Source organism: Acomys minous (genome assembly GCF_964271855.1).
Source record: "Acomys minous genome assembly, chromosome: 10".
In the NCBI taxonomy this organism is placed as follows: Eukaryota; Metazoa; Chordata; class Mammalia; order Rodentia; family Muridae; genus Acomys; species Acomys minous.
Window position 1 is genome coordinate 17,218,522 of NC_140491.1, and position 27,494 is coordinate 17,246,015.

Genomic DNA, 27,494 nt, shown 5'->3' on the forward strand with positions numbered 1-27,494 from the left:
ACGGCACGGTCCTGGGTGCAGTTTCCCTCAATATTTGGTTCCCACTTGGACTGACTCTTTTGGGGAGCCTCAAGTGCGAGACTTTAGTGGTCCCTGTCTGCCTGCCACAGAGGGAGAGGTGAGAGGAAACTGAGGCAGGGAAGGGCGGGCTGCACGCAGAGCTCGGGCTGCGCGCGCACTCGGGTCGCACCTGAGCACGGGACGCGGGTCTGGTCCAGCTCGGTGGAGGAGCTTAGAGAGGTCGACGTGTCTCCGGACGTCGGCGACAGATCGTTGGTGGAGGACTCGCTGGGGACGACCGCGCCCTCGTCCCGCTGCAGCCTCAAGGCGCTCCCGGGCGCGCCCCTCCGCGGCTGGGCCCAGGCGACTCGAGGCAGCAGCGGCTCCCGCTCCTCCTCCTCGTCTTCCGAGGGGCGGGTGGGCTCGCAGGCCTCCGCCATGGCCTCCGCAGGCGGATCGGACGCTCAGAGCTGCCGAGCTCCGGGCTGGGGCCTCAGCATCGCGCCAAACCGCGGCTGACCGCTCGCACCGACGCCACCTCACCAGTCCACCAGCCCGCGCCCGCCACGCCCAGCCGCCGGCCACGCCACGCCCCTCGAGCCCCGGGACGCCCGCCTGACGCCTGCGCAGAAGGACCGGGGGTGGGGCAAGAGAGGGTGGGGCGGGGCAGGGCGCGGCAAGCCACCTGTGTCTCTGCTCAGAGGTGTTGTGTGCAGTTGCTGAGGATCCAGGATCCAGCATGGAGTCGGGGCCAGCGTCGAGTCTTCGGAGGTGCATCCCTTCCAACCTAAATAGTCCTCCCTTATTACTATATACATTGTATACGTTTATTTCACTAGCACTTTCCACTAAAAGTTCATGAAGGCTGGGAGCTTCTCCTGTTTTTATAGCCCATATGTTATGTATATTATTTGACTAAGCGCTTGCAATAGAGCGGGGAGCATCTCTCTAGACATAACCTAAGCCTCGTTACCATAATCTATACATTAAATATATTTATTTGGAACTAATATCAAGCAGGGAATTTCTGCTTAGATGTACTTAGTACTTAGTAGTGGTAATTTAAAGTTTTCTTTTGCTTTGACTACTCTAAATTAAGGTGTATCATCATTTAGAAATCTTTTTCAAAGGCCATATTTTGTCTGTGTTAATTTTTTGTTTTCTACTTCACTTTTTTTTGCTTCTTAATAAATTATTTTCACTTTTCTTTTTCTAGTTGTTTAAAGCATTATGTCTTTTAAATACAATGCCTTTAGAGCTATGAGTTGCCCTCAGAGCTTTGCTTTAGCTGCATCCTACTGTTTTTTTTTAAAAATATATATCATGCTTTCATTTTTGACTCAGCTGAAAATAGTTTCTAATTTTTCTTAGGATTTTCTTCTTTGACCTACTTCTTTGAAATGTGTAAATTTTCAAATATTTAAGGGCTTCCCAGAAACTGTTATTTCTAGTTTAAGTGTTGGTCTGGTTAATTTTTGTCAACTTGACACAAAATAGAGTCCCCTGGGAAGAGGGACCCTCAGTTGAAGAATTGGCTCCATTGGATTAGCCTGTGGGTGTATCTTTGAAGCATTTCTTTCTCTTTTTAAAAAAGATTTACTTATTATTATGAATGGTGAGCCACCATGTGGTTGCTGGGAGTTGAACTCAGGACCTCTGGAGGAGCAGTCAGTGCCCTTGACCTCTGAGCCATCTATCTCTCTAGCCCCCTGAGGCATTTCTTAATGACTTCTATGGAAGTACACCACCTACTGGGCAGGTGACCCTGAGCCAGCCATGGAGAGTAAGCAAGTAAGCAGTGTTCTTCCATGGTCTTGAGTTCCTGCCTTCAGATTTCTGTTTGAGCTCCTACCTTGACTTCTCTCAGTGGTATATTGTGATGTGTAAATGTAAGCCAGATAAACCCAATTTTCTCTGGGTCGTGGTATCTATCACAGCAACGGAAAGCAACCTAGGACAAGTATGCTGTGAACAACAAAGATACAAAAATATGACATTTCATAGCCCAACATGGTATATCACTGACAAACATTCTATTTGCATTTTTATAAAGAAAATATATTCTACAGTAGAATGGTTTTATTTTGCTTGTTGGTTGGTTGGTTGGTTTTTTTCAAGACAGGGTTTCTCTGAGTAGCCCTGGCTGTCCTAGAACTCACTATGTAGATGAGGCTGGCCCCAAATCAGAGCTCCTCCTGCCTCTGCCTCAAGCGCTGGGATTAAAGGTGTGCACCACCATCACAAGGCAGTTGGGTGGTTTTGTTCTCCCAGTTGATTCTATAAATAATTGAGTGTTGACAGTGTTGTTCAGGTTGCCCATTTGGCCAGAGGCTTTCTCATCTGGTACTAAGAGGAGGTTATTACAATCTTTATTACTGTGGATTTGTCTCTTTTGGATGGTTGGCTTTTTTGACTTCCTAATAGATTTACTTTTTTAAGTAAAAAATTACATGTATGTGTGTGTGAAGGTCAAAGAACAATTTGCAAAAGTTAGCATCCTCTTTCCAGCCTGTAGGTCCTGATGAATAAAGCCCAAGATCAGGGTCAAGCCCTGCACAGCCCTAATTTGGCCTTCTTAATAACTATTATAAGCTATTTTTCTTATCTCGAGTTATTTTCCTGCCTTGAAGTCTATTATACTAATTGTCATAAAATATAAAAACCCTGCAAAAAAAAATGTAGCTACTTTATCTGCCATCTTTTTTTGTTTGTTTGTTTGGTTGGTTTTTTGTTTTTTTCTGAGACAGGGTTTCTCTGTGTAGCCTTCGCTGTCCTGGACTCACTTTGTAGACTAGACTGGCCTCGAACTTAGAATGATCCGCCTGCCTCTGCCTCCCGAGTGCTGGGAGTAAAGGTGTGCGCCACCACCGCCCGCCTGCAAACCTTATTCTTAGTTCTGGAACCTCCACACATTTCTCTGCTGAGATTCCCGTATATTGTTAACTCATCGCAACCATGTGTTCTGTTTTGTTTTTTAATTAAAAAGATGTTATTATTATTAAGAAACAATGTGCATCTTTTTCTTGCTAAAATGACAGACATTGTATTGTTTGCATTCTTGTTTTGGGGGACAGAGTTTTTCTGTGCATCCTTGGCTGTCCTGGACTTGCTTTGTAGATCAGGCTGGCCTCAAACTCAGAGAGACCCAGCCTCCTGAGTTTTGGAATTGTGGGCCTGGCCTGTGCCACCATACCCAGTTCAGACATTGTATTTTTAACAAAGATTTTTTAAAAGTTTTATTTATTTAAATACTTTAGAGCCTGATCCCAGCCCCTTCCCATTTCTTTTCCCAGTTCAATGCTTATTCCCACTCGCCTTTGTTCCCCTGTATTCTCTTTTTCTTTTTTGTTTTGTTTGTTCATTTGGAAACCGAGTTTTTCTATGTACCCTTGGCTGTCCTGGACTCACTTTGTAGACCAGGCTGGCCTCGAACTCACAAATATCCCCTGTCTCTGCCTCCCTGAGTGCTGGGATTGCAGGTATATGCCCTGCCCCCTGTATTTTCTTAAGTCTCTGAAAACATAATGACTGTTTAAATGAAGTCTAGGATAGATTGCAATCAGTTTCTTCTATTTCTTTTTTAAAAATAATTTATATATATTTTATGTGCATTGGTGTTTAGCCTGCATGTATGTCTGTGTGAAGGTGTCAGCTCTTGCAGTTACAGACAGTTGTGAACGGCCATGTGGGTGCTGGGAATTGACATAATCTTCTGGAAGAACAGACAGTGCTCTTAACCACTGAGCTATCTCTCTAGCTCTCTTCTCCTACTTCTTGACTACAAGCCAAAACTTTATATTTCATACTCTTTTATGTGTACACACACACACACACACACACACACACACACACACACACACACACGGATATATATCCATTCATCCATCCAGTGGGTGATATGCAACTGAGCTTCTAAATTCTGTCATCTCCTTTAATGAGTGTTGTTCAGCAGGTAATTGGACTTGTCTCAAGTCAGACTCTTGATAATGTTTTTCAACAATCCAGCTGTTGTTTCCTTGGACCTCTTGTATAGTCTCCCCATGGCAGCAAGGATTTGGGTGGAGTACCTGTGCAGATTTGGGAGCTCTGCACCTCGGCAAGTCCTCAGAACCCCCCTCCTATATGTCCAGCTGCTTTGAGAATGCTAGCTGCATCCCATAAGTCCTTAACCCAGTAAGATGGTAGCTTTCTGAGTGAGCACCAGCTGCCTTACATCGTACATAGTAGGAAGTGCCCTCAAGCAAAATGTTTGAACACAAATCTCACTCATTATGTTAACATCCTTTGAGGAGTAGCCATGCCATCAGTTTCTGCCTGCCTGCTTCTGGCTGGATGCCAGCATCTTCAAATAATTGCTTTTAGATTTTTGTCCAAAGTTTATAATTTTGATCCATTAGAGGACTAGTCTGATATAATCTCCCATGACATATTTTATTACAAATACATCTTTTAGTGAAATGAATAACATAATAGTTTTTTTCCGTTCATGAGTTCGTAAAGAAATACTACCTCTTATGTGAGACAAGATTCAGTATCAATTTTGCTCATCATTTTATTTTCTTAGAGATTTATACACTGAGGGAAACAATCTTTCCAAGTATATAGATGAATTCTGCAAAATATTTTTTACTAGCAAAATCATGGCAATCAGCTGAGCAGTGGTGGTGCATGCCTTTAATCCCAGGGTTCAAGAGGCAGCTGGATCACTGAGTTCGAGGCCAGCCTGGTCTAGAGAGTGAGTTCCAGGATAGCCAGGACTACACAGAGGAAACTCTGTTTCAAAAAACCAAATAAATAAATAAATAAATAGTCAATCATGGCAATTTTTGTTAAACTCCAAAATAAATGCTAAAATGTTTTTATGATTTATCACCAGGCATTCCATCTATATCCTCTTTGTTTCTGGGATGTATACCAAGAGGCTTTAAGACTACTCATCAAGCAACAAAATTTGTCAAATTGCTAATAATTATGCAATAACTTTTCTCAAGGTACCTTATTTTTTTAACCCAATTGGGAAAATAGAAATTTTAATATTTTTATGGGATTTGTGTTCATTCAATGTTTTTTAAATGTGTATTTAATATATACATTGTTTTTACCTGCATGTGTGTTTGTGCACCACATGTGTGCCTAGTGCCCAGGAAGCCCAGGAAAATGGGAGTTGCAGTCAGTTATAAGCCACCATACAGGGGCTGGGAAGCAAGCCCAGGTCCGCTGAAGGAGCAGCCATTGCTCTGTGATGAGGGTGGGTGCTGGGAAGCAAGCCCAGGTTCCCTGGAGGAGCAGTCATTGCCCTGTGATGAGGGTGGGTGCTGAGAAGCAAGCCCAGGTCCTCTGGAGGAGCAGCCAGCATCCTAAGTGCCAAGCCATCCTCCAGACCCTCATTCAGTATTATGCTTTTTGCAGGAGTGCTTTTACATCATAATGAGCTTTATACTCATTTTTGTCAAAGCCTTTGGAATTGCGCATTTGTCTTATTCCATGTAAAGAAAACATCTAACTTGTGAGTAAATTAGCAATGCCTGTCTACACTGTCAAACGAGTCCGCCAGGACAGACTTGCTTCCTGTTCAAAGGAACATGTTAAATATATCCCAGTGTCATACATACATACATACATACATACACATAACACATATATATATATTTCTACTCTAATATGAGTTATTGTACCCATATAACTCAATTATAATACAAGGTTTACTTCCAATGCTTTGAAAGTGCTATCAAGCTGTTTAGGAGAAATAAGTTATACAAATTAAATGTTAGTAGATTAAATCATGGTCATGTCAATTGCTAGTCTACCTACATCACAAGAATATACATTTTAGGTACAAGAGATCGATATGACTATCGAAAGACAAGGTCTTCAAAAACCCCAGAGACATACAGAATATGGCATTTAAAAATGTTTCTAGTACTTTAAAGATTCATTGACAAATGAGACAGGTTAATTCCTGGCAACACCCAGCCTACCTCAAAGATGATGAGCATCAAAGAACCTTCTTGTGGAGATGGCTTCAAATGTGGCAAACAAGCCACTGAGAAAAAATGTTCTCATTTCTACCACAGACAGAATTCTGCCTAAAATAAGGGCAAGCTTGATGCAGGCAGAGTCGACAGCCAAACTCTGCCAAGACAGGGTAAGCAAGTCCTCAAAAGTTCCTGCCTCACAAATATGTCTGTCAGATATATTGGGCCAGAAGGCTGAAGAAGATGCTCCAACATTATAGAGAGTTTTGCTTGACTATACAGGTAGCAAACTGTCTCTGTCATCTTTTCATTTGGAAAACTATTAACCTGCACTCCCAGCATACTCAGATAATCAAGTTTACTCCTTCTCAAGTCTCTGATGGAGTTGAAGACCTGGTAGCTTAGTTTTACAATAAAGCTTAATTGCTTAGGGGTTAAGATGTTTTTAGGTCTACATAGGTCATCTAAGTTGATAATGACAAGATATGATAGAGATTGATTTACATTCAGAAATTTAGATGCGCCAAGATAGGAAAGATGTCTTCTTCAGGGCTGTCAAATACAAATAGCCAAAACAGTAAGAATGTAACATTTATATAATTCCTGATTGTGTCATGGTTCTTCTTGCTATAGATAGTTTATTGTATATATGTGTAATAATATAAATGTATATGTACAAAAATAAAATCATTTTTCAAATTAAAAAAAAGATAAAAAAACATATCCCAGTGTCAAGCTAAGGATACATCCTCATGATAGGGCACTTGCTTAGATTGTATGAATGTCTAAGTTCAATCTCTAGCAACACACACACACACACACACACACACACACACACACACACACACACACGGTGCACACATCTTTTTGTCTGTCTCACTGTGTCAACACCTCATGTTTGAACTCTATAAATTCTATCACTGTTCCGGGGCCCCTGTAAGAAATCTCAGATCTGGAGTCTAGTGGATCAGAATGAAGGTGTTAGGAGTGGGCACATGCATCCTCTGAAGGTACCTCCCTTAATTTCTTCTCACAACCAGGGGCTCCTGCAGCTGTGTGCTGAAATTTCCTGAAGAAACTGATCCTATATTAACCCTGCAGGCTGTCTGACTGACCTGGACTGACTAGAACTCGGTAGTTGTGTAGAGGTGAAATAATTGTGAACTGTGCTTAGTAAATGTAACAGCCAGTCACCATACCTTTTGTACCTAACGTGTCATTCTAGTGATTAATAACACCATTAGGATGTAGCGCTAAGCTTAGCCGACCCTGGCTTCCACCAGCCCTATACCTAAGAAACATCCTAAGCTGTCTAAGGAATCAGCCTGCTTTGCTGTAGCCCCGCCTACCTGGTGCTCCCACCTGTATAGCTGGGAAATATCTTGATTTGTGACTTTCTTTTGCTCTACAGCTGCACATGTCCCCTCTTCCATGGTGGAACATGTTGTTAAGGAAAGCATGAAACAGTATTTCTAGGCCATGATTACTCATAGTTGCTCAGAATAAATAGTTGCTCCCATTTCCTTTAAAGCAGGGTCAGTTACTTTGTATCACGTCCTCGGATACTGATCTCTGTCCTTTCTATCAGTCACTTGGCTTCTCCTCTAGGGATTCCTATGAGTCCTCTCCTATTCTGTTTGTTTGTTTGTTTGTTTGTTTGCTTTGAGACAGAGTATCTATATGTAGCCCTGGTTGTCCTGGAACTTGCTATGTAGACCAGGCAGGTGCTGAACTCTCAGAGGTCCACCTGCTTCTGCCTCCTAAATGCTGGGATTAAAGGGGTGTACCTCCAATCCTCGTCTATCTTAATCTTTGTTGCTGTTGTTTTTGGTTTGTTTTTTGTTTTTGTTTTTCGAGACAGGGTTTCTCTGTGTAGCCTTGGCTGTCCTGGACTCCCTTTGTAGACCAGGCTGGCTTTGAACTCACAGCGATCTACTAGCCTCTGCCTCCCGAGTGCTGGGATTAAACGTGTGCGCCACCACGGCCAGCTCTGTCTATCTTACTCTCATCAGGACACCAGACACTGGATTCACCTTAACATCTTCAGAGATCCTATATCCAAATAAGTTGACATGAGTTGGGGAGAAGGATGCTCTCCAGCCCATTATAAAGTGATGGAAGGCCTCGCTGTCAAGCCCCAGTGTGTCTAAAAGCATCACTTTCCCAGAATCTGTGACTGCCATGAAGAAGGAATCGTGGAGGTGGAGAGAAGGCTCAGTGGCCAAGAGCACATGTTCCTCCTCCAGAGGACCAGAGTTCAGTTCCCGCGCATCCAAGTCAGCCAGCTTATAATCCAGCTCTAGGGGAATCTTACATGCTCTCCTGGCCTCCACTGGCATGTACACACAAAGACACACACATATACATACATTAAAAAAAAAACTTTAAAAATGAACAAACCTAAGAAGTGGCCACAAGAAGACAAAGCACAGGGGAGGCCCCCATTTCTATGTTTAAACAAAGGATAAAAATACCAAACTCCTTTTTTTTCTTTGTCATGTATACATTGTGTTTTACGTGTGAGCATGTAGACACATGTGCATGTGCTGAGGTGTTTGTGCACCTGTGGGTAGAGGCCTAAGGTTGGTGCTTGGTGTCTTTTTTCAATCAATCTCCACCTTCATTGAGTTAGGGGCACTCATTTGAATTCAGAGCTCACCGATTATCCAGATTGTATGGTTGCCAATTTATCTATAATAACTAGCAAAAGTTATACCTAGCCAGATTGCCCTGAGGTCCTCCATTCTGCTTCCCAAGCTCTGGAATTACAATGCTCCCCTGGCATTTATGTGGGTGAGAATGCTAGAGGGATATAAACTCTAGTCCTAGTCCTCGCATTTACACACCAAGCATTGTACCCACTGTCTCATCTCACCTGACCCCACCAGCTTCTAAATCTCCAACAAGCAACGACCTTTGTTTAAAAACCTTCCCACGGAACACCACATGCTAAATATATTAAATGTATGCTTTCCGGTTATCTTGAATGTTCTGGACCTTGCTAGAAGGTCCCTTCCTCACCAAGTGGGCAACAGGTCCATCAGGACTAGGGACAGGAGGCAGTGTACAAACTTACCCACAAGTCCAAACCTCTTGGATCCACCCAGTGATCCGTCTCACCTACAGTAACATTCCACGCGTGACACCTTCTTGGAGTTGCTTCTTTGCCCGCCCGCCTTCCTCAAGCTGGCCTCAATTTAAAGTACCTCACCGGTCCAAGGAAGTCCTACCAATGGGAAGGTATCAGTTCTGACTCTGCAAACACTTGCATGTGACTGAATAGAAGTTTCTAGTCCCTGAGTTTGACTCTGGGATTCTAGTATGTGATAATAAACTTTTGAAAGCCCTCACATGCTGATGCTATTTTTAGCTTCTAATCTCAAGAGTTGGGATTGTTGGGCAATAAATGAGATGCAAAAGAGCATCCGAAGCACAGCCACAGCCCTTCCTGCCTGGAAAGAAAATTGCAAATGTCACATTAGGCTATTAAGTAATTGTCAGTGTGTACTTGACTTTGCTAATGATTTAGTCTACACGTCCTTCCATTACTCCATCCTTCACCTCATTAGTTCGGCTTCTGAAGTGGCTCTTAAATCATCTGCTTTTCTTCCTTTGTACACTCCCACCATCGTTTACACCATCGTGCTCCCTGAGAATCATTTGTTATCATTATAAAGGTATTTACGGCCGTCCACTTTCTCCTCCCGTGTGGTGTGTGTGTGTGTGTGTGTGTGTGTGTGTGTGTGTGTGTGTGAGAGAGAGAGAGAGAGAGAGAGAGAGAGAGAGAGAGAGAGAGAGGTGGGGGAGGGGGCTTGTATAGCTCAGTTGGTCTGGAGCTGAACATATAACTGCAGATGGCCTTGAACTTCTGGCCTTCCTGCTTTCATCTCCCAGTGCTGGGATCACATGCAGGTGCCACCATGACTGGCTCCCCCTTTATCTATGATAAAGGATGTTTGAGCCTCAACCAGTCTCTTCCATGCTTCAGTAGCTCCCCATGCATGTGTGCATGTTAACAAGGTTTTGTGTGTGTGTGTGTGTGTGTGTGTGTGTGTGTGTGTGTGTGTGCCTTTCAGAATGCTTTGTTTTCCAAATTCTCAGAAGGAGTCTGAGCTTTCTACATTTATGTAGACATACAAGGCCCCGTGGCCTTTGCCCCTCGCTGGTGGAGGCAGTCCCTCTGGCTTCCTCTTTGTCTTAAGACTTGGATGTACTCCTGCACCTAGCTTGCATCAGTCAGATTCTCCAAAGAAACAGAACAGTAAGGTGAGTAATTTTTAAAACTTGGCTGTTGAGGTGGTGGGACCTGAAAAGTTTAGCGTTTCCAGGAAAGGCCTACAGGATGGACATTCAGGAAGGAGTAGATGCCTCAGCTAGAGGCAGAATTGTTTCCTTGGGAAATTTCAATTGTTTTGACCTTTCAACTAATAGCATGAGACCAATTTACCTTGTTGAGAGCAATCCCTATTACTTAAAGTTAACTGCAGATGGGAACCATATTTTTACACAGTAGCTTCATAGTAACAACTGTATTGTACTTTATCAAGTGAAAACTGTAGCCAAATAGGCATAAACTGTTACATGGACCACTTTCTCCCTCTTCAGTTAGAACACACCTACTCTCAATATGATGGATAAACCTTATTCATCCGGATCTCAGTATTCTCCAGGAGTTTTTAGCACGGCGCATCTGCCCAGCCCAAATTAGACATCATTCTTCTGCATGTAAATACTTACCTCTAACGTAAGTGTGATAGTTAGAGCTGATTGTCAGCTCAATCGAGAATCATCTCAGAGATGGACCTCTGGATTTGCCTGTGGGAAATTCACCTGATTACATTTAGGTGGCAATGCCAGTCCACTATAGGTGACCTGAGTCCCTGCCTGGGACCCTGAGCTGTGTAAATGAGAAAGGGATTGGAGCAGCACAATGCGCTTGCTCTCGTCATCATCATCATCATCGTCCAACTCCCCCACCCTCCTCCTGTTCATTCATTATTATTATTGGAGAAGAGGATGTGCATTCCACCATGCAAGTGTGGAAGTCAGAGGACAACTTTGTGGGGCTGGTTCTTTCCCTCTACCTTAAAGTGGGTTTCAGGAATTGAACTCATGTCTGTTGTTTTAATGAACAAAAATCTCAAATGTTCTGTGACTAATAAAGACTCAGGAGCCAGACACTGGGGTGAAAACCTGCTAGCTGAGAAAGCCAGAGAGAAAGCACCCAGCTTGACCTTCCTACTTAGCTCACTTTCTGATGGAAAAAGGCCCAAAAGGCTCACTAGCTCAGCTGACAGCCCAGAAGGAAAAGGCCAAAACACCCAAGACTACCGGCTTGCTAGCTCAAAAAGCCAAATGCCAAGGGGCTCAGGAAGAGCTGAAGAGCTAAACAGCTAAAAGCTAAAAGCCCAAGAGCTCCTTCTACTTCTACAGCTGTTTTAAGTATCCCTCAACTCAAAGTTTCTCCTACTCTTGCTGTCAGCTGGTTTCTTGCTCCACTTCTTGACCTGAGGTTGACTTTATTAAATCCTGTATACAGGAAGCTCTTGGATTAAAGGTGTGTGTTAGGGCTCAACTGCACCAAACAAAAGACAGGCTTTGGCAGTGCACAATCTCAGAGATCACAATGGGATCAAAGATCCTGCAACACATGTCACTAGCTTTGATCGGCAATACCTTTATCCTCTAGGCTACCTTGCGATCTCCCAGTCTCTGCTTCTTGACTGTGGATGCAAGCTGACTCAAGTTCCTGCTGCCTTGATTTCCCTCACCATGATAGAATAAACCCTTTCTCCCTTAAGGTGCTTTGGTCAGACTGTTCTTTCACAGCAACAGAAGAAACTAAGACAACAGGTTAACATGACAACCGTAGAATAACCTACTTGCCTCTCTGTATTACCAGCATGATCCTAAGAGCCAAAATCTGGTTAGTTCACTGCTCCACCCCATTAGCCAGGACAGGACTTGTCACATAGAGGACTCTCACTAAACACCAAGTTAATGCATCTCATCCGACTCCATATTTGTGGTAGGGATAGTGGGTTTAGTGATGTTAAACAGCTTACCCATAATTACTCCATAGACAGACAGTGGTCTATGACACTCAGCTCCTTTTTATAGAGGCACCACATGTGGTGAGGTTCAAACGTTAGAGATGTGGGTACTCGGGGCCAGGTCACAAGGTCTCTCACTGAACCTGGAGTTTGACAATTTGCTTACATTGGCTGGGCAGCAAGCCCTAAAGATCCACCTGTCTGCCTCCGTACACTACGATTGTGTGTGCTGGCCTTTGCTTCAGGCTTTTTAACCAGGTCCTAGGGATTTCATCGGGTTTCCATGCTTGATAAGCAAGAGCTTTGCAACTAGGCCATCTCCCTATCCCCAGACTAGCTGTCTTTACCGTTGATCATTACCATTGATAATGATAATGAGAGGCTAGGAGGCAGGCAGATCACATGGAGAAGAATGTGTTTTCTGCATAGACACCATAGGGGCATTTTTTTCTTATTCCTGACTGTAAAGTAGATAATAACATTGACCTATCCAGGACAGTAGAAACCGATAGAGTTCTTCAGCAATAGTCTTCTTAGGCCATGCTCCATTCCTGTAATAGAACAGCATAGACTGATTAATGCATGAGGAATAGGGGTTTACCTTTCATATGGTTCTAATGATTGGGAAGTCAAAGAACACTTGGTGATGGCTTTCTTGGTATGACATATGGCAGTACGAGCTAGAGTTTCTCTTTTTCCTCTTATCAAGCCACCAATGTGTCACAGGAGGCCCATCCTCATGACCTCATCTAACTCTAACTATCTTCTAAAACCCCCATATTCACATATCATCAAATTTCTCACATGAACTTTGGAAGACACATCCAAACTGTCCAAAGCAATTTCTTAGAGAGACGTAGTAATATTTTTAAAAGGATGGAGGTCACTCATTTCTGGCTTATGGTAGTTCCCTGTTTTCCTCTTCATGTTAAAACGTTTGGGGTAAACCATGCTTGAGTGGGATGGAGAAAACAGAAAAGACCTGAAAATGGCAAGGAATAAAATAACACCAAGATTTCCGTCTAATCTGACATAGACAATGACAAGTGAATAAGCTAGAGGCTGCCTCTCAAATGATGTCTATGAAAACAGACAGCTAAGTTTTACTTTCTCTCCTTGTTCTTAAAAAAGATTTTAATCTAATCTCATAGAGTAGAAGAAAATAACTCAATGTTCTGAAAATAAATTTCCCCAAGGAGGCCATTAAGGCAGCCCCTTTGTTTCCTGTCATACTCTGAATCAGTTACAAGGACAAACTCTATTTGTTTGGGTACATTAATTTTGCTCAATGGCCTTTCTATAAAATGAGCATCAAATTGATGCGACTGGACCTCAGTAAAGAAGAAGTTCCAATTTTCTCTGGATGGATTGTTCTGGACGTGCAGTGGAAAATTATTATTAATGGCAACTCATGTTTACCATCCAGTGAGCATGAGAGAAAGATGGAACTTAGAAAATGTCTGTGTCACAGCACGGAGTACCATGAGCAAATGAGAGCAGCATCCAGTATTTGGCTCTTGCCCTGGGAGTCTTCTTGGGCCCTTATTTGGTGACTTGTATCTACTTTTTCTCACATTGTGTAGGGTTAAAGACTTCAGAGAAGCAAGGAAAGTTTTCATTATGAGCCAGTCAGAGCTCTGCTCATGCGAACATCTTCTCCTTATGAGCTAACACGGTGCACCTGTGTGTTTATTTTAACCCATCCATTGGACCCATAGTGAACAGTTCAACATATCCCTTCCCTGGTGGGAGCTTATGATCAAGGCCTGGAGAATCTGGCCTCTACAAGTCTGGAAAGCTTCACGGTGGAAGAAGAGCAGTGGCTGTCTCCAAGCAGGGCATCCTATGTAACTGGTTTAGGGAACATAACTTTCTCTGACTGGGGACAAAAATCAAGGAAGATATCCATTACTGATAAAATCCTGGCTGTTTATCTGCAAGGGTTGTTTTGCTTTGAAGGCTGTTTTCTATGGACTATGGCCCTGAGTTTATTGTTTCCTGTGGTCTGGACATTGTCTCATTGCATGTTTAGTTTCTCCCTTGTTGTCTTCCCTAGGCGGTTTCCGGGTCTGTCTTTGTAAGCTCTGGGGATGTGTCATCTTCCCTGCTGTTACCTCTGTTAACTGCTCTGTACAATGGCAACGGAGTGATTCTGGACCGTCCTTCGTTGTTTCATTCAGCATTCTGTCATCCATTCAACATTTGCAGGTGCCCACAGGCTCTGTCATAGGCAGTGCTTGCTGCTGGGTGACACAGCCCATGCACACAACGTTCCCTTGCCTTCGAGGCTCTGTGGTTGTAGTGGGAAAGGCAGCACACAAGGCTTCGCTCACTCTTCTTGTGACAGCATGAGAGACCCAAAGATGTAGGCCACTTCCTAATAAGGATGTTGTGTGGCTGGAGAAAGAAGCACCTGGGTTTAAGGCTCTGGTAACCTGCTTTGGGGGAAACCTTGAGCTCTTCCTTCTCAATGACCTCTTAAGGAGAATGTGGATGTGGTCATGCATCAATGAAGGATGGCACTATGTCCTGAGGAATGTGGTCTTGGTGACTACGCCATTGTACAAGTGTCATAGCCCTCATTGGTAAGATTGCTGCACACACAGGCTTTATAGCTTGATGCTTTAGGCCTCTGTGATAGTCAAGTTTCATTGTCATTGTGACGGGGTGGAGGGAAGCCTAAGACACATTAGTAATGCAGATCTCTGGGTGTGTCTGTGAGGCCATCGCCAGAGACTGGAGGGCTCTGACTTGATAGAGGGGTGATAGGGCCATAACATGAAAGTCTGAGTAGAAATGAGCCTGCTCAGAGGAGATGTCACCAAGAGCATGTCCCTGGTGCCTGTTTCTCACCCTGGACTCCTCCCTGGATTTCCTTTCTCTCTGCTTCATGGCTGCCATAAGATGGATGCTTTGACTCCTTCACTCGCTCCTCTCTGTGATGGACAACCATCTTGGAAACCACAAATCAACTCTTTCTTTCCTGAAGTTGTTTGTGTGAGGTATTTGGCCATACTCTCAAGGATATAGCCACTAATTAACACAGAAAGAAGTATGTAATAACAATATATTAGAGATAGCCAGGCACTGAGGAGACAGGAATGGTGGAACACACCTTTAATCCCATCCCTCAGCAAGCGATGATAGGCCTGGTCTACAGAATGAGTCTCGGTCTATGGCCACATATTGAGAACCTGCTGCCAGTATACCACAACAGGCTCTTTTATAGTACTTTTTTTTTTAATAAGTGGGAAAATACCTGAAAATGCTATTGAAATAAATAGCAAACATATAATCTAGTATCATCATAAATTATCATTTGCAGTATTGTGTACCATACAAAAGTGTATGTGCGACACTGTCACATGATTGGCAGTGCAGTAGGTTTGTTGATTCCAATATCAGCGCAGACTCATGGGACATTATCATAACTACCACATCACTGGGTAGGCAATTTTCAGCTTCATTTGAATTTTCTAGGACGTCCATGGTTATACAGGGTCCTCATAATAAAATGCCACGACGTAGTACATGATGAAATGCTTTCTGTCTGGCTTACTATCCAGAACTGCCTAGGCCAGCAGTTCTCAACCTGTGGGCCACGGCCCCTTTGCGAGGTGAACTACCCTTTGACAGGTGTTCCCTAAGACAACTGGAAAACACAGATATGTACATTGAGATTCAAAGCAGCAGCAAAGTTACAGTTATGAAGTAGCAACAAAATAATGTTATGGTTGTGGGTCACAGGAGCCATAAAGACTGGGAAGATTGAGAACCACAGATTTAGACAGTAACACCTGTTCACAGTTTATATCCACTATCTCAATTAAGTGAAGTCACCAAAAGACATTTTCTCCTAAGAGCCTTTTATAAACTCTAAATATATCATAGGGCATTTAAAATGCCCCCCTTTAAAAAAAAAACAGGGTCTCTCTCTCTCTCTCTCTCTCTCTCTCTCTCTCTCTCTCTCTCTCTCTCTCTCTCTTTCTCTGTATAGCTCTGGCTGTCCTTACTCACAAATACTTACCTTTCCCTGCCTCTGTAGCTCTGAAATTAAAGGTGTTCACCACTATGCTCCACAAAGTTCTTTTTATACAAAAGAAAGGAGAAGGAGGAAGGGGTAGGAGGAGAGGGAGGAGGAGGAGGAAGGGGGGAGGGGAGGAGAAAAGAAAAAAGGGGGAGGGAGTAAGAAGAGGAGGAGGAAGAAGACAATTTAGGCTGATTCAAAAAAAATGAAAAAACACTATTTCTTAGTTAGAGAGTTAAACTTTCCACAGACGCCCTGTACCTCTTCTGTGCCGGCCTAGAGAATTTATCCACAGCGTCAACCTATGTCTTCACTTTTCACCACGCTGAAGTATTGGCACTAACCAAGAAGCAGTTAAAGAGTACCCACACACCGGTCTCACCTGAGGCAACTGAGTTATAACCTCTGCAGTGGGGCTTTAAAGAATAAAACGCCCTCGGAGATTCTGAAGTACAGCCAGGGCTGAAAAGCGAAGCCCCAAGAAATGCTTTTCCAGCTCGGTACCTGGAGTTCTGCCAGGGACGTATGACAGTTGCTCCGTGTGGGTGGTAGTGGTTCACCGGGCTTCCCTCCCACTTTCTGGAAGGTGCCGGTGGCGCGTGAGCTGAGCGCTCTGGCAGGTGGCTAGCGGATCCGCCCCCTGCCACAGCGAAATGGCATGGCCAGCGTTTAATATCTTTTACAGTTGTAATAAAATTGCTTTTATACTTGAGCACTTCACAGGGTGCAGAGTGCCTTCAAGAGCATCGTCTCCTTGAAATAAGTGTATGTTGCCACTGCAGATAAAAAGAAACATGCGCTTATCAAGGAGATACTAGAAAGCATGGAAAAGCGGAAAAAGGACATTTCAAGCCGGCAGTATCCCAGAAGGAGTCTGAGGATGAAGCATCACTGAGCCAGCCTAGAGGGTGTACCAAGAACCCCATGTCTTAAAAACAACACTAATTTGAGTCTGAGACCAAAGTGGTCTACACATTGAGTTTCAAGACAGCCTGAAATTGTCAGAGAAACCCTGTCTCAACATCTACTTCCCCCCAAAAACCCACTAAACCCTTTTTTAATTAAAAAAAAATTCTCAAGTCCTTTTACCCAAAGACAACTATACTTAATATTTTATACAATTCAAGTTGTTTATGATGAATTAAAAGAGTTGCAATAAAATTATGTGTTCATAAACATTATGTATTGTAAAACAAAATGCAAGTACACATGACACAAGACACAACATACTTGGGTTGTAGAGCACAGAGAAATCAAGCTGGAACTAACATGGAAACATCTTCCTTGATTGGCAGCTGGTGGTGCTGGATGGTGTTATGCAGACCACTTGTGGAGAAAAGTTATCAATGGTCTTACCCAGCAGTGGACCCCGAATGCTACAATACTGTCCTGCCAGGCAAGTTGATCCCACTGGTGCAATATTGTCATGAAGGTTATGGAGGTAACTAATCACCTTCTAATTAGGTTAGCAGCCTGTTAGACAGTAGGGAATCCATGTCCGGTCCTGTAAAAACTGGTACACGGTAAAGGAGATTGTAGGCCCGAGAGGAGAACCTATTACTGTTGTTTTGCCGAGGGGACAATGGTGTCAAACGGCCTCATAAATATGTGCTTCTATATCCATAGACCAGTACTGCTTTCAACTTCGACCAGAGAAACAGTGAGCAACAGTCAGCGAAGAGACTCATAGCTGGTGAAAGTGCTGAGATGAAGTGCTTGTCTCTAAAAGAGACATCTACGTCAAACCCTGGGAGGCTCAGGGATCATCTTGGAATAGGGGAGAGAAAGGATAGAAGAACTGGAGGATTGGGGGGGAGGGGCGGTGCTGCGATATGCCGCTGTCTTCTGGACAAGACATGGCTCTTACTCTCATGAACTCAGAGTAGCTATTGCCTTCATAAAACTACACAAAAGCCAGTCGACATCCTTGCATGGGTGGGACAGGGGCTTATGAGGTCCCACCCCTAGCTGAGAGGATATTGGTGACCACTTGGGGACAGGCATTTTTCTTCGAGGCCTTGTCTGCTGGCAGGTTGCCAGTCACACCCATGTGCACCTAGCCAATGCTACCTGGACTCAGTTGGACTCAGGTTAAAAGGACTTGAAGGTGGGATGAAGTAGTTCATTGTATACTTCAGCGAACTTCTCAAAGAATAAACAAAATATTCAAAAACGATGACAATGAAATAAAAAGAAAATCAGATAAGGAATTTGTAAGGCAAACAGTGAAAGTTCCTCTTCTTCCCTACCTTTGCCCCTACATCACCTTTCTCCCCACCTGCCAAGTTGCCTCCATCAGAGGCACATGCCTTTCACCCCAGCCCTTGTGAGGCAGAGGCAGATGGATCTCCTCATTTGAGGCCAGCCTGGCTTACAAAGTGAGTTCCGTGACAGCCAGGGCTACACAGAGAAACCCTGTCTCGAAAAAAATCAAACAAACAAAATAAAATGCCTTATAGGCTTGCTTATAGCCAAATCTTACAGAAGCATTTTCTCAGTTGAGTGAGGCTCTTTCCTTTCAGATGACTCTAGCAGTTTATATCAAGTTGACATAAAAACTTACCACTGCACAGGGTCTCACTTAGTCCCAGATGGCCTTGAACTACCTATGTATCAAAAAGTGACCTCCAGCTTCTGATCTGCCCTTTGAGTGCTGGGTTTAAGAGATATATATATATATATATTACAAGCATGGGTCCAGATTTTCACTGTTATGAATTCTGCAATTACTATTTTTGCATATCTATTCTTTTCTTGCCTATGTGGGCAAGTTCTGTGCATAAATCCACAGTCCAGGAGAGAATGTTCATAAAAGTTCTCTGGCTTTTAGTTACTCTGGCCACTGTTGCACACATACTTCGTGGACACCGGATTCGTTTCTCTTGAGTATGTATACTTATTTAGCTTTGGTACTGTGTCCTTTCTCTTCTAGGAGGATGGACTTTGAAAGTCACTGCTACAGTTTGGATGTGGTTTGTTTTCCTGTGAGAAGCTTGTTCCCAGTGTGACCATGCTGGGAGGCGACAGGCCTGTGAAGATGTGGGGCCCAGTAGGAGGTGATTAGGCTGATGGGAGCATTGACTGCGCATAGATTAAGGTGGTGGGATCCAGTGGGGTTCTGAGAGCGCAAGTATTATAAAAATCCTGGGCCTTGAATCTCTCTGGCTTCCCTTTTTACCATGTGATCCCTCTCTCACCCATGCACTCCTTCCACGCTGTCATCCTCTATGTTGTAACACAGCTCACGGGAGACTTTATCAAAGGCAGTTGGGCAATTCAACCTTTGACTCCAAAACAGCGACATGAATAAACCTCTTTTCTTTATAAAAACAAAACAAAACAAAACAAAACAAAACAAAACCACTCAGACTCTCCCATTTTGCAATAGTAACAGACACTGGAGTAATACCTATTCAACAAACGCTGGGTGTGTGATGGCTAGTTTCAGCTGTAAACCTGACACCTTCCAGAATTGCCTGGGAAAGGTCTCAACAGAGACGTGTCTAGATTGGGTTGTCCTGTAGGGGGCGCCAGTGAGGTGTTTGCTTAATTGGGTTAATTGAGGTGGGAAGATCCACCCTGAAGGAGGGAAGCACCATCTCATGGGCTAAGGACCCTGGACCAAATGAGAAGGCGAGCTGAGGAGCACTAGCATGCAAGCCCTTCCTCTGACTCCACACTTAGGTTTCCTGCCAAGCACCCGGAACCCGGAACAAATCAACCCTTCCCCACCCCCCACCCCCCTGCCCCCCTAACGTTGTTTTTGGCAGGGTGTTTAATCTCAGCAACAGGAATGAAACGAAGACAGTGCACCAGGCATCCCCTTAAGACCCAGGTAGTTAACTGAGAGATCAAAGGTGTCATCTGGGTTCACTTCTCATGATGCTCAGTGCGATGTTGACCTTTATCTATAGGCTTGTACCCCTGTGGTCTCAAGATAGCTCCTGTATGTCATTACACGACTGCATCCAAAAAGAAGAAAAAGGAGAGTGGGAGGTTCTCCTCATGTGCGTGCATTTTAGTTTGTTGTTTCATATGGAAGAAATAATCTCCCTAATCCCTAGCACGCCTTCCTTCTGTGTCCATGGCTGGGTGGGGTGATCAGCTTGGGCCCCAGCTGCAAGGGTAGCTGAGACAGCAGAGCAGTAGTTTGAACACCCTCAGTGAGTAGCGTATGAAGTCTGTGGAGAGTAAAGGAAATTGTTATCAGCCCACAGCTACCGCGCCTGTCATAGCTGGTGACAACATTTTAAACTTGGCCAAGTGATATTTTTTCTCCTGTTGCAGCTTTCTCATCAGGAAAACAGAGACAGTTAACACTTGGCTTTGAAGACTAAAGTCAGTATTAAATGAAATGACTAACATTGGGTGTAGGGGCACATAATAGGCGTAAATGTTGACACTCTTTCCTGATACTCATCCTATGCCCACGGTGCTCCATCTTTGTAGAGATTTCACTACGAATTGCTTAAGCAAGAGGCCAGTGGACAAAAGGCAAAAAGAGACAGAGAATGCATTTCATGTTAAGATACAAGTCTGTACAATTTACCGATGATGCGGCTGAGGAGATCATAGTTTATTAGTGCAGGATGCCAGAGAGAATGTGGAAATTTGAGTCAGTTACAGGGAGATGGATTGCAGTTAACTAAATTGTGCTGCTCCACGTACAAATGAAAAAATACGATCGGGCAAAGGATATCGGCTACCAAATGGGCTTTATTTTTAACTGTTTGTTTTAATAGTTCATGAAAATATGGCGGCGCCTTTTATGGCTGTAATGAATTTGAGGCATGTTAGACTTCCTGGTGGCTTTCTAGTGCTAAATCTTTTTAGTGGAGCAATAGGAGGCTTCGTGTGCAGTTGTCTCCCTGTCCCTCCTGGATGCCAATTCCTTCTGCTTCTCAACACTGCAGGGTGTTAGTGTCGGGGGAAGGGGTGATTGGTTCAGGATTTAGGGCCCCGGGAACTGACAGCATCCCTAATGAGTTTACTTTGCCTTCTTTGGGTTGAGTCTCATTTTTTCTATACAAATCTTTCCCCTCCCTCTGTGGAAGGCACATGGCTGTTATTTTGGCTTTGGAACACTAAAAGGGCAGATGATATGTGGTTCACAGAGTAGGTGACTAGTTAGCACTGGTAGCTAAGTCCTTTATCTTCCAGGAAGACGCAAACTTGAAAGGCTACTGTCATTGATCTGATTTATGGCGTGGAGTTTCATGTGCTGGAAGCTTGGAGGTGATCGGCTCTAGGGTGAAAGCGGAAGGGAGGGAGGGAGGAATGGGAGGATACAAGGGATGGGATAACAATTGAGTTGTATCACTTATAACTGGACACTAGCCCAAGGGGCATGTTCCCTGAAAGTCTTCACCTACTAGGAAAGTGGGATAGATGTGAGGACATCCTATTGGGACTCTAGGTAAGAGAAGTATGGGAGAATGGGGAAATAGAAGGATCCAGAGGGTCCTAGAAATCTATAAGAACATTATGACAGGTGGATCTGGGCCCAGTGGTTCTGCTCAAACTATGGCACCAACCAAGGACATTATGTGCAGTAAACATCGAATCCCTACCCAAATCTAGCCAATGGACAAGACATTCTCCACAGATGAGTGGAGAGTGGGAACTGACTTTCACATGAACTCTGGTGCCTCATATTTGACCACATCCCCTTGATGGGGAGGGAGGCCCAGTGGCACTCAGGGGAAGGATAGCAGGCTACCAATAAGAGACTTGATACCCTATGATCATACACAGGAGGAGGAGGAGGTCCCCCTCAGTTACAGCCATAAGGGAGGGAAATAGGGTGAAAGTGTGAGGGAGTGAGGAATAGGAGGATATAAGGGATGGGATAATAATTGTGATGTAATATGAATGAATTAATAAACAAAAAAGAAGCTCCCCCCAAAAAAAACCAATTGAGTTGTAATCTGAATAAATTAATAAAATAAAAAATAAAAATTAACAACAACAATAAAAGAAATACAACAATTTTCTCTTAAATAAAAGCTAGATTTAACAGTTCTAAAATGTATAAATTCTTCAACACGTCATGTTGTATAAGGTAAACACATGCAATTTTGCCTGTCAACTTAAGTAAAATTTGAAAATAAAGTATATTAAAATGAAAAAAAAAAGAGAGAGAGAGAGAAGTGAGGCTTGGTGGGAGGCAGTTATGTCATTGGGAGCATTGCCTCTGGGGTTCCAACACCAAGATGCTCAGCTTAACTTCTTTACTATAAAAAGAGAATTGATTGGCCCCAACAACCAAAACGTGTAGGTTACACTGACTGCAGATACGGCTAGATCTAGAGCAGTGCTTCTCAAGATTCCTAATGCTGCTCCTTAATACAGATCCTCATGTTGTATTGACCCAACTCATAACATTATTCTACTGGTACTTCATAACTAATTTTGCTACTGTTAAGAATCCTGATATAAGTACCTGCATTTTCCAATGGTGTCAGGCAACCCCTGTGAAAGGGTCTTTTGACCCCCGAAAAGGGGTCACAACACACAGGTGGAGAACCTCTGTTGTAGAAGGATTAGTTTGCATGTTTCCCGCCTTGCCTGCTTTCCTCTGTTTTGGCCCAAGTCTCAGATAATTCAATCCTCAGTTCTGACCGGATACCTATTAGCACCTACTCTTAGCAAATTCAATAGGAATAAAACAAACATAAACACACATAAACAAATGCCCTATTAGAGCCTTTTCACTATTTCCAGGAGAAGGTATCCACTGTAGGTGAAAGTGGTGAGGACAGAGCAGATGCTGAGCCAGTCAGTTTCAGTGCGGGAGTAAGGCCAATGATTGACAGTTGGAATCAGGCAGGCAGTGCTGCATTCTGTTCTTCCTAACTATGTGGAGGCCAATGACTGGTCCTGTTGGCTCTTTAGTAGCACCTTCTTCCTCCTCTTCTTCATTTCTCTTCTTTGCCCCTGGAAACTCTCAAGTAGCAGCTGAGTGAGAGGTGACACTGGTTGGGGTGGATGAGGTTGGCAGAGCTGCAGAAGAGGAGCCCTGTACTTGAAGTGACAAAGGAGAACGTGTGATGTCATATGCACTGTCTAGTCAGCGCTCCTTTGCCAGAGGCCATGTAAGTTGCCTGGATATTTCTATTTGAAAACAGAGAGAACAAAGATGTCCCTGTGTGTCTTAATTGAGAGAAGAGAATAATACTCAGAGGTGATGGAACTCAGTTTCGCTCTGGAGGGAAGTGTGTAAAGAGGTAAGGTGTGTCCCATGTCAGAAGAAAAGCCAGCCTCCAAGGTCTTCTGAAACAGACCTATAGGACTCCAGGAGTCTCCCCTCAAGACACTCTCAAATCATTGGAGGGAAGGGAGGGATTATCTAAATTGAGGGAAAGGTTTGGAAACCTTCTGACTGAAGGCTCTTTGTATTCTGCTTAGAATTGAGTGTTGTGTCTTTTTAATCCTGAAATTTCTACATTGCAATGAGTCTTAGGAAAGCATGACATTGTGGTCAATGTGGAGATGACCAGGCTGAACCTTAATATATACTGATGTGCTCAGGGCTGTGGTTTGTTGTCTAAAAACTCATAATGCTGGAAGCTTGTCTCTGGGCTAGTAGTGAGAAGATCTTTAGGAGATGTGTTTAAGTGGAGGGTCAGTCAGACAGCCATCTTTATCCTCAAGAAGAGAATACTGTTTTCCTGTGCATCTTGATTAGTAACTAAGGAGATAGACTGTTATAGGCAAGCCTGGCATCTCCTCAAATCCTTCTTACACTGGTTGCTCTTCCAAAGCTTCTGAATTTAATTCCCAGCAACCACATGGTGACTCACAACCTTCTATAATGGGATCGGATGCCCTCTTCTGTCATGCAGGTATACCTGCAATTAGAGCACTCATATAAACATATAGATAGATAGATAGATAGATAGATAGATAGATAGATAGATAGATAGATAGACAGACAGACAGATAGATAGATATTTAAACAAATTAAGCCCTCAAAGAAACAAATAAAAACCCCATGATAGCAAAAGGCAGATCAGAGGTTGTCCACAGCCAAAGTAATGGACTAAATATCTTCTAATCAGCTTTTTGTCATTGTAATAGGTGCCTGAAATAAACTAACTTATCAAGAACAAACATACATGGCTCATAATATTGGAGGGTCCAGTCTGTGATCAGCCATTGCATATGGCTGAGAAGCAAGAGAAAACAAAGTTGAAGTGACTGGTAGCTCACAACTCCCTTTGAGAGCATTGCTTCGACTACTTGAAATCTTTTACTAGGCTTCACGTTTTAAAAAGGTTCTGAAGACAATAAAGGCCAAAAGTATGAAGCAAAACCCTCCGCGCTCTAGTAACCACAACCTGGGCGCTTTGCCCCTGACCCAGTGATGCCCTATATGATCAATTACAGCCTAACTTCCAATTGTCCCTAGTGCTTCACCCCAAATGGCCAGTCTCTAGAAAGACAAATGGTGTCATAAAATTTATTGCCTGACAAGATAGGCTGCCCACCTCTTCTCTATTCAAGTAAAAAGCCTGGGAGTCAATGACAGGTAACTTCATTTAACTGCTATAAAAGGAACCCCATTTCCTCAGGGGACTCTCCTCTCTCTCTCCCTCTCTCTCTCCCTCTCTCCCTCCCTCCCTCTCTCCCTCCCTCCCTCCTCCCTCTCATTTTCACAGCGTCTATTCTTTCTTAAATCTTTTAAGTCACTTCTGGTCTGGTAAATACTCCTATTCCTATGCCTTGAATTTGTTCTCAGCACAAGTTCTAGCATTTTCCAATAACTGGGGACCAAGCATTTAAAATGTGGACCTTTAAGGGACTGTCTATGTTTATACACACACACACACACACACACACACACACACACACACACACACACGTATATATACATACTTATGAATGTGTGTATATATGCAGATGTAAGCAAAGTTTCTTCCAATTTTGATTTTTTCTGAAGTATTGCTCAAAAATTGTGGTGTGTGTGTGTGTGTGTGTGTGTGTGTGTGTGTGTGTGTGTGTTTGCAAATGTGTGGAGGTCAGAGGAATAGGTTCTCTCCTTCTACCATGTAGGTTTTGAAGAGTAAACTCATGGGATTAGTCTTGGTGGCAAGTGATGTTACCTGTTTGGGCCATCTTGCTGGCCCTGAGGTATATTTTTGTATGTAACAGCAGCATTGTCAGAATAGCTTTTGATTCAGTTATTCTGTGTATATATAAAAATATGTACAAAATTTGGCAAGTACAGTTTTTGTAGCTAAAATTATGATTTTTAGAGCCATAAAACAGTTTTATAATGTAATTATGGATTAGATATGTGCCATATCCGATTTCTGACCTCTCTTTTTAGTAAAAAACACCAGATTTTTGAAAATATGTGTTTGTATTAGAGCCATAAAACCCTTCATTCCTTCACTTTTGAAGATTTAATTAATTGTAGCATACCAACCACAATTACTCCATTTTTTAACCTTCAAGAAGATAAAATTTTTTAAAAGCTTTTAAGTCTATGGACTGAATGGGAAAAACATGAGCAGTGATCAAGGTGGGCTGGCTTTTATCTGAGGTAAAAGACAGTGGCACATATGTGACACCACAGACATGTGTGGGGTGGTTGTGCTTACTGTTTTCAGACAGGATCCTGCTACATAGCCTAGGTTGGCTTTGAACTCACGAACCTCTTACTTCTGCCCCCAAGTGCTAGCATGCACCTTCATGTCCACTAGGTTTTCCTCTTTTCACATACTCCATCACTTTTTCTACAAGCCCGAGAGTAAAAAGGAGACGATAATGAAGATGTCTATCACAGAGCGATAGACAAGTTCTGCTGCAGCTCTTCACTCTGAATGCCATATTGGAGGTCTTCACATAGTCTAAGTACAAGTCTTTGTTAGATATACATGTCACAAAAATATTTGTCACAGGCTATGGCTTCCTTTTCATTTCCTTAATTGTGCCTTTTAAGAGCAGAAGTATAGAACAGTAAAATAGGTTAATTTTACACTTAACACTTTTGGTGGCCTGTTGAAAATGAATTATTTTATTTTTTTAAAAAATATCTATTTTTGTGTGTGTGTGTGTGTGTGTATGTGTGTGTGTGTGTGTGTGTGTGTGTGTGTGTGTGTGATCAGATACCCTGGAGCTAAAGGCGGGGGTAGGCTGTCTGACATGGGCATTAGGAACTGAATTTGGGTCTTCTGGAAAGAGCAGCAAGCACTCTTGAGCCATTTCTCAAACCCCTAGTGTAGGTCACTTTCTTAAAAGCACTTGGTGATAGGAATGGAGTCCAGGCTGTAATTTTTTTCTTTTAAAGTTAGTGCTTTTGTGTTTTTTCCTAAGAAAGTTTGCCTACCCCAAGGCTAGGAAGCCATTGTTCCATTTTATTTTCTGAAAGTATTGTAATTCTGTTTGGGCATCTAATTAGTCTCCCTCTACTGTTTGTGAGTAATGTGAAGTCGGGATTGGAGTGGTTAACTCTAACCCACAGCAAGCAGCTTGTTTTAGGCCTGTGTCTCATTTACATATCAGCAGAGAATTAGCAGTCTGCCCAAGAGCAGACATGGAGTTCAGTAAGTCAGCCGAATTTGTCATATAGTAGGTTTTGAATAAACAGTCCAATCAAGGTCATCTTGATTTTCATGCCTCCCTGGCAAATGCTCCAAAATCATCCCTTCTCATGTTTCAATTACTAGGCAAGACCACCAATTACTATGAATACACTCCTCAGGCCTTCCTCTGAGTACCGGGAAGGCACTTGCTACACCCCGCACCTGCTGTACCTTGGAGGCGGTACAGTCTATGTCGCCAAGACAAAGCGCAACAAGAGTCAGTGAGTATCGGACTATTGTGCCCAAAGGAGTGGCCAGCAAGTGTTACGACTCGGTTCCTGACTAGATCGAGTTCAATGCTCACCACCTTTCCTAACTTCATAGCTGGACTTGACATTTCACCTGCACTTTTGGAACCCTTTGAACATGCTACGATCAGTGTCTATCTCTACCTAGATAGGGATGCTCTGTCGATGATGCTGTGCCGAGCTTAGGTCCCTCCTCTGATGCCTTGAGCTCCTCAATCACGTCTTTTCTCACATTCCCCTTCCTCACCCGTTAGCGGTCCACACCTAGTGAAGCAAATCGTTCAGGATTATTTGAAAATGCATGGGTGCATTTTACACCAACTGGTACTGGGCGGGCAAGACTCGGCCTAAAATTGCTGCTCAAGACCCTCAGGATACAGCCTCCAGCCCCAGGTACCACGAGTTCCGCCTCTAAAATGTTGGTCAAGTCCTGATTATCTCTAGACTCATTTTGACCCATCTCTTCTGCCAGGGTTTGTGCCCCAGCCTCAGGTCACCTCTCTGTGGAGGATACTCCTGTTTCCCTACCCTCCTTTTCTTCTTAGTGTGAAAAACGCCTGTCAACGAACATTGGAAGCACTCTGGCCTCGCAAAGGATGTCT

The 27,494-nt window shown here is 43.4% G+C and overlaps 1 protein-coding gene and 1 long non-coding RNA gene across 3 annotated transcripts in view; one reads left to right on the plus strand and one right to left on the minus strand.

Annotated features, from left to right (window-relative positions):
• The window catches only part of PI4K2B (phosphatidylinositol 4-kinase type 2 beta), a 31,606-nt gene extending 31,024 nt beyond the window's left edge, over positions 1–582 (minus strand). Inside the window, exon 1 of the mRNA XM_084799539.1 lies at positions 191–582. Within this exon, the coding sequence (XP_084655665.1) occupies positions 191–440 (250 nt within the window). The 5' untranslated portion in view covers positions 441–582. The remainder of the gene's footprint in view (positions 1–190) is intronic.
• On the plus strand, positions 4–27,494 carry LOC311607634. Of its 2 annotated transcripts, none has more exons than XR_014782674.1 (6): positions 4–118; positions 4,877–4,991; positions 17,351–17,455; positions 23,187–23,281; positions 26,729–26,865; positions 27,438–27,494. It is a non-coding gene; the product is annotated as an uncharacterized lncRNA (long non-coding RNA). The 2 variants fall into 2 exon arrangements; XR_014782675.1 differs by lacking the exon at positions 4–118 and adding an exon at positions 681–771.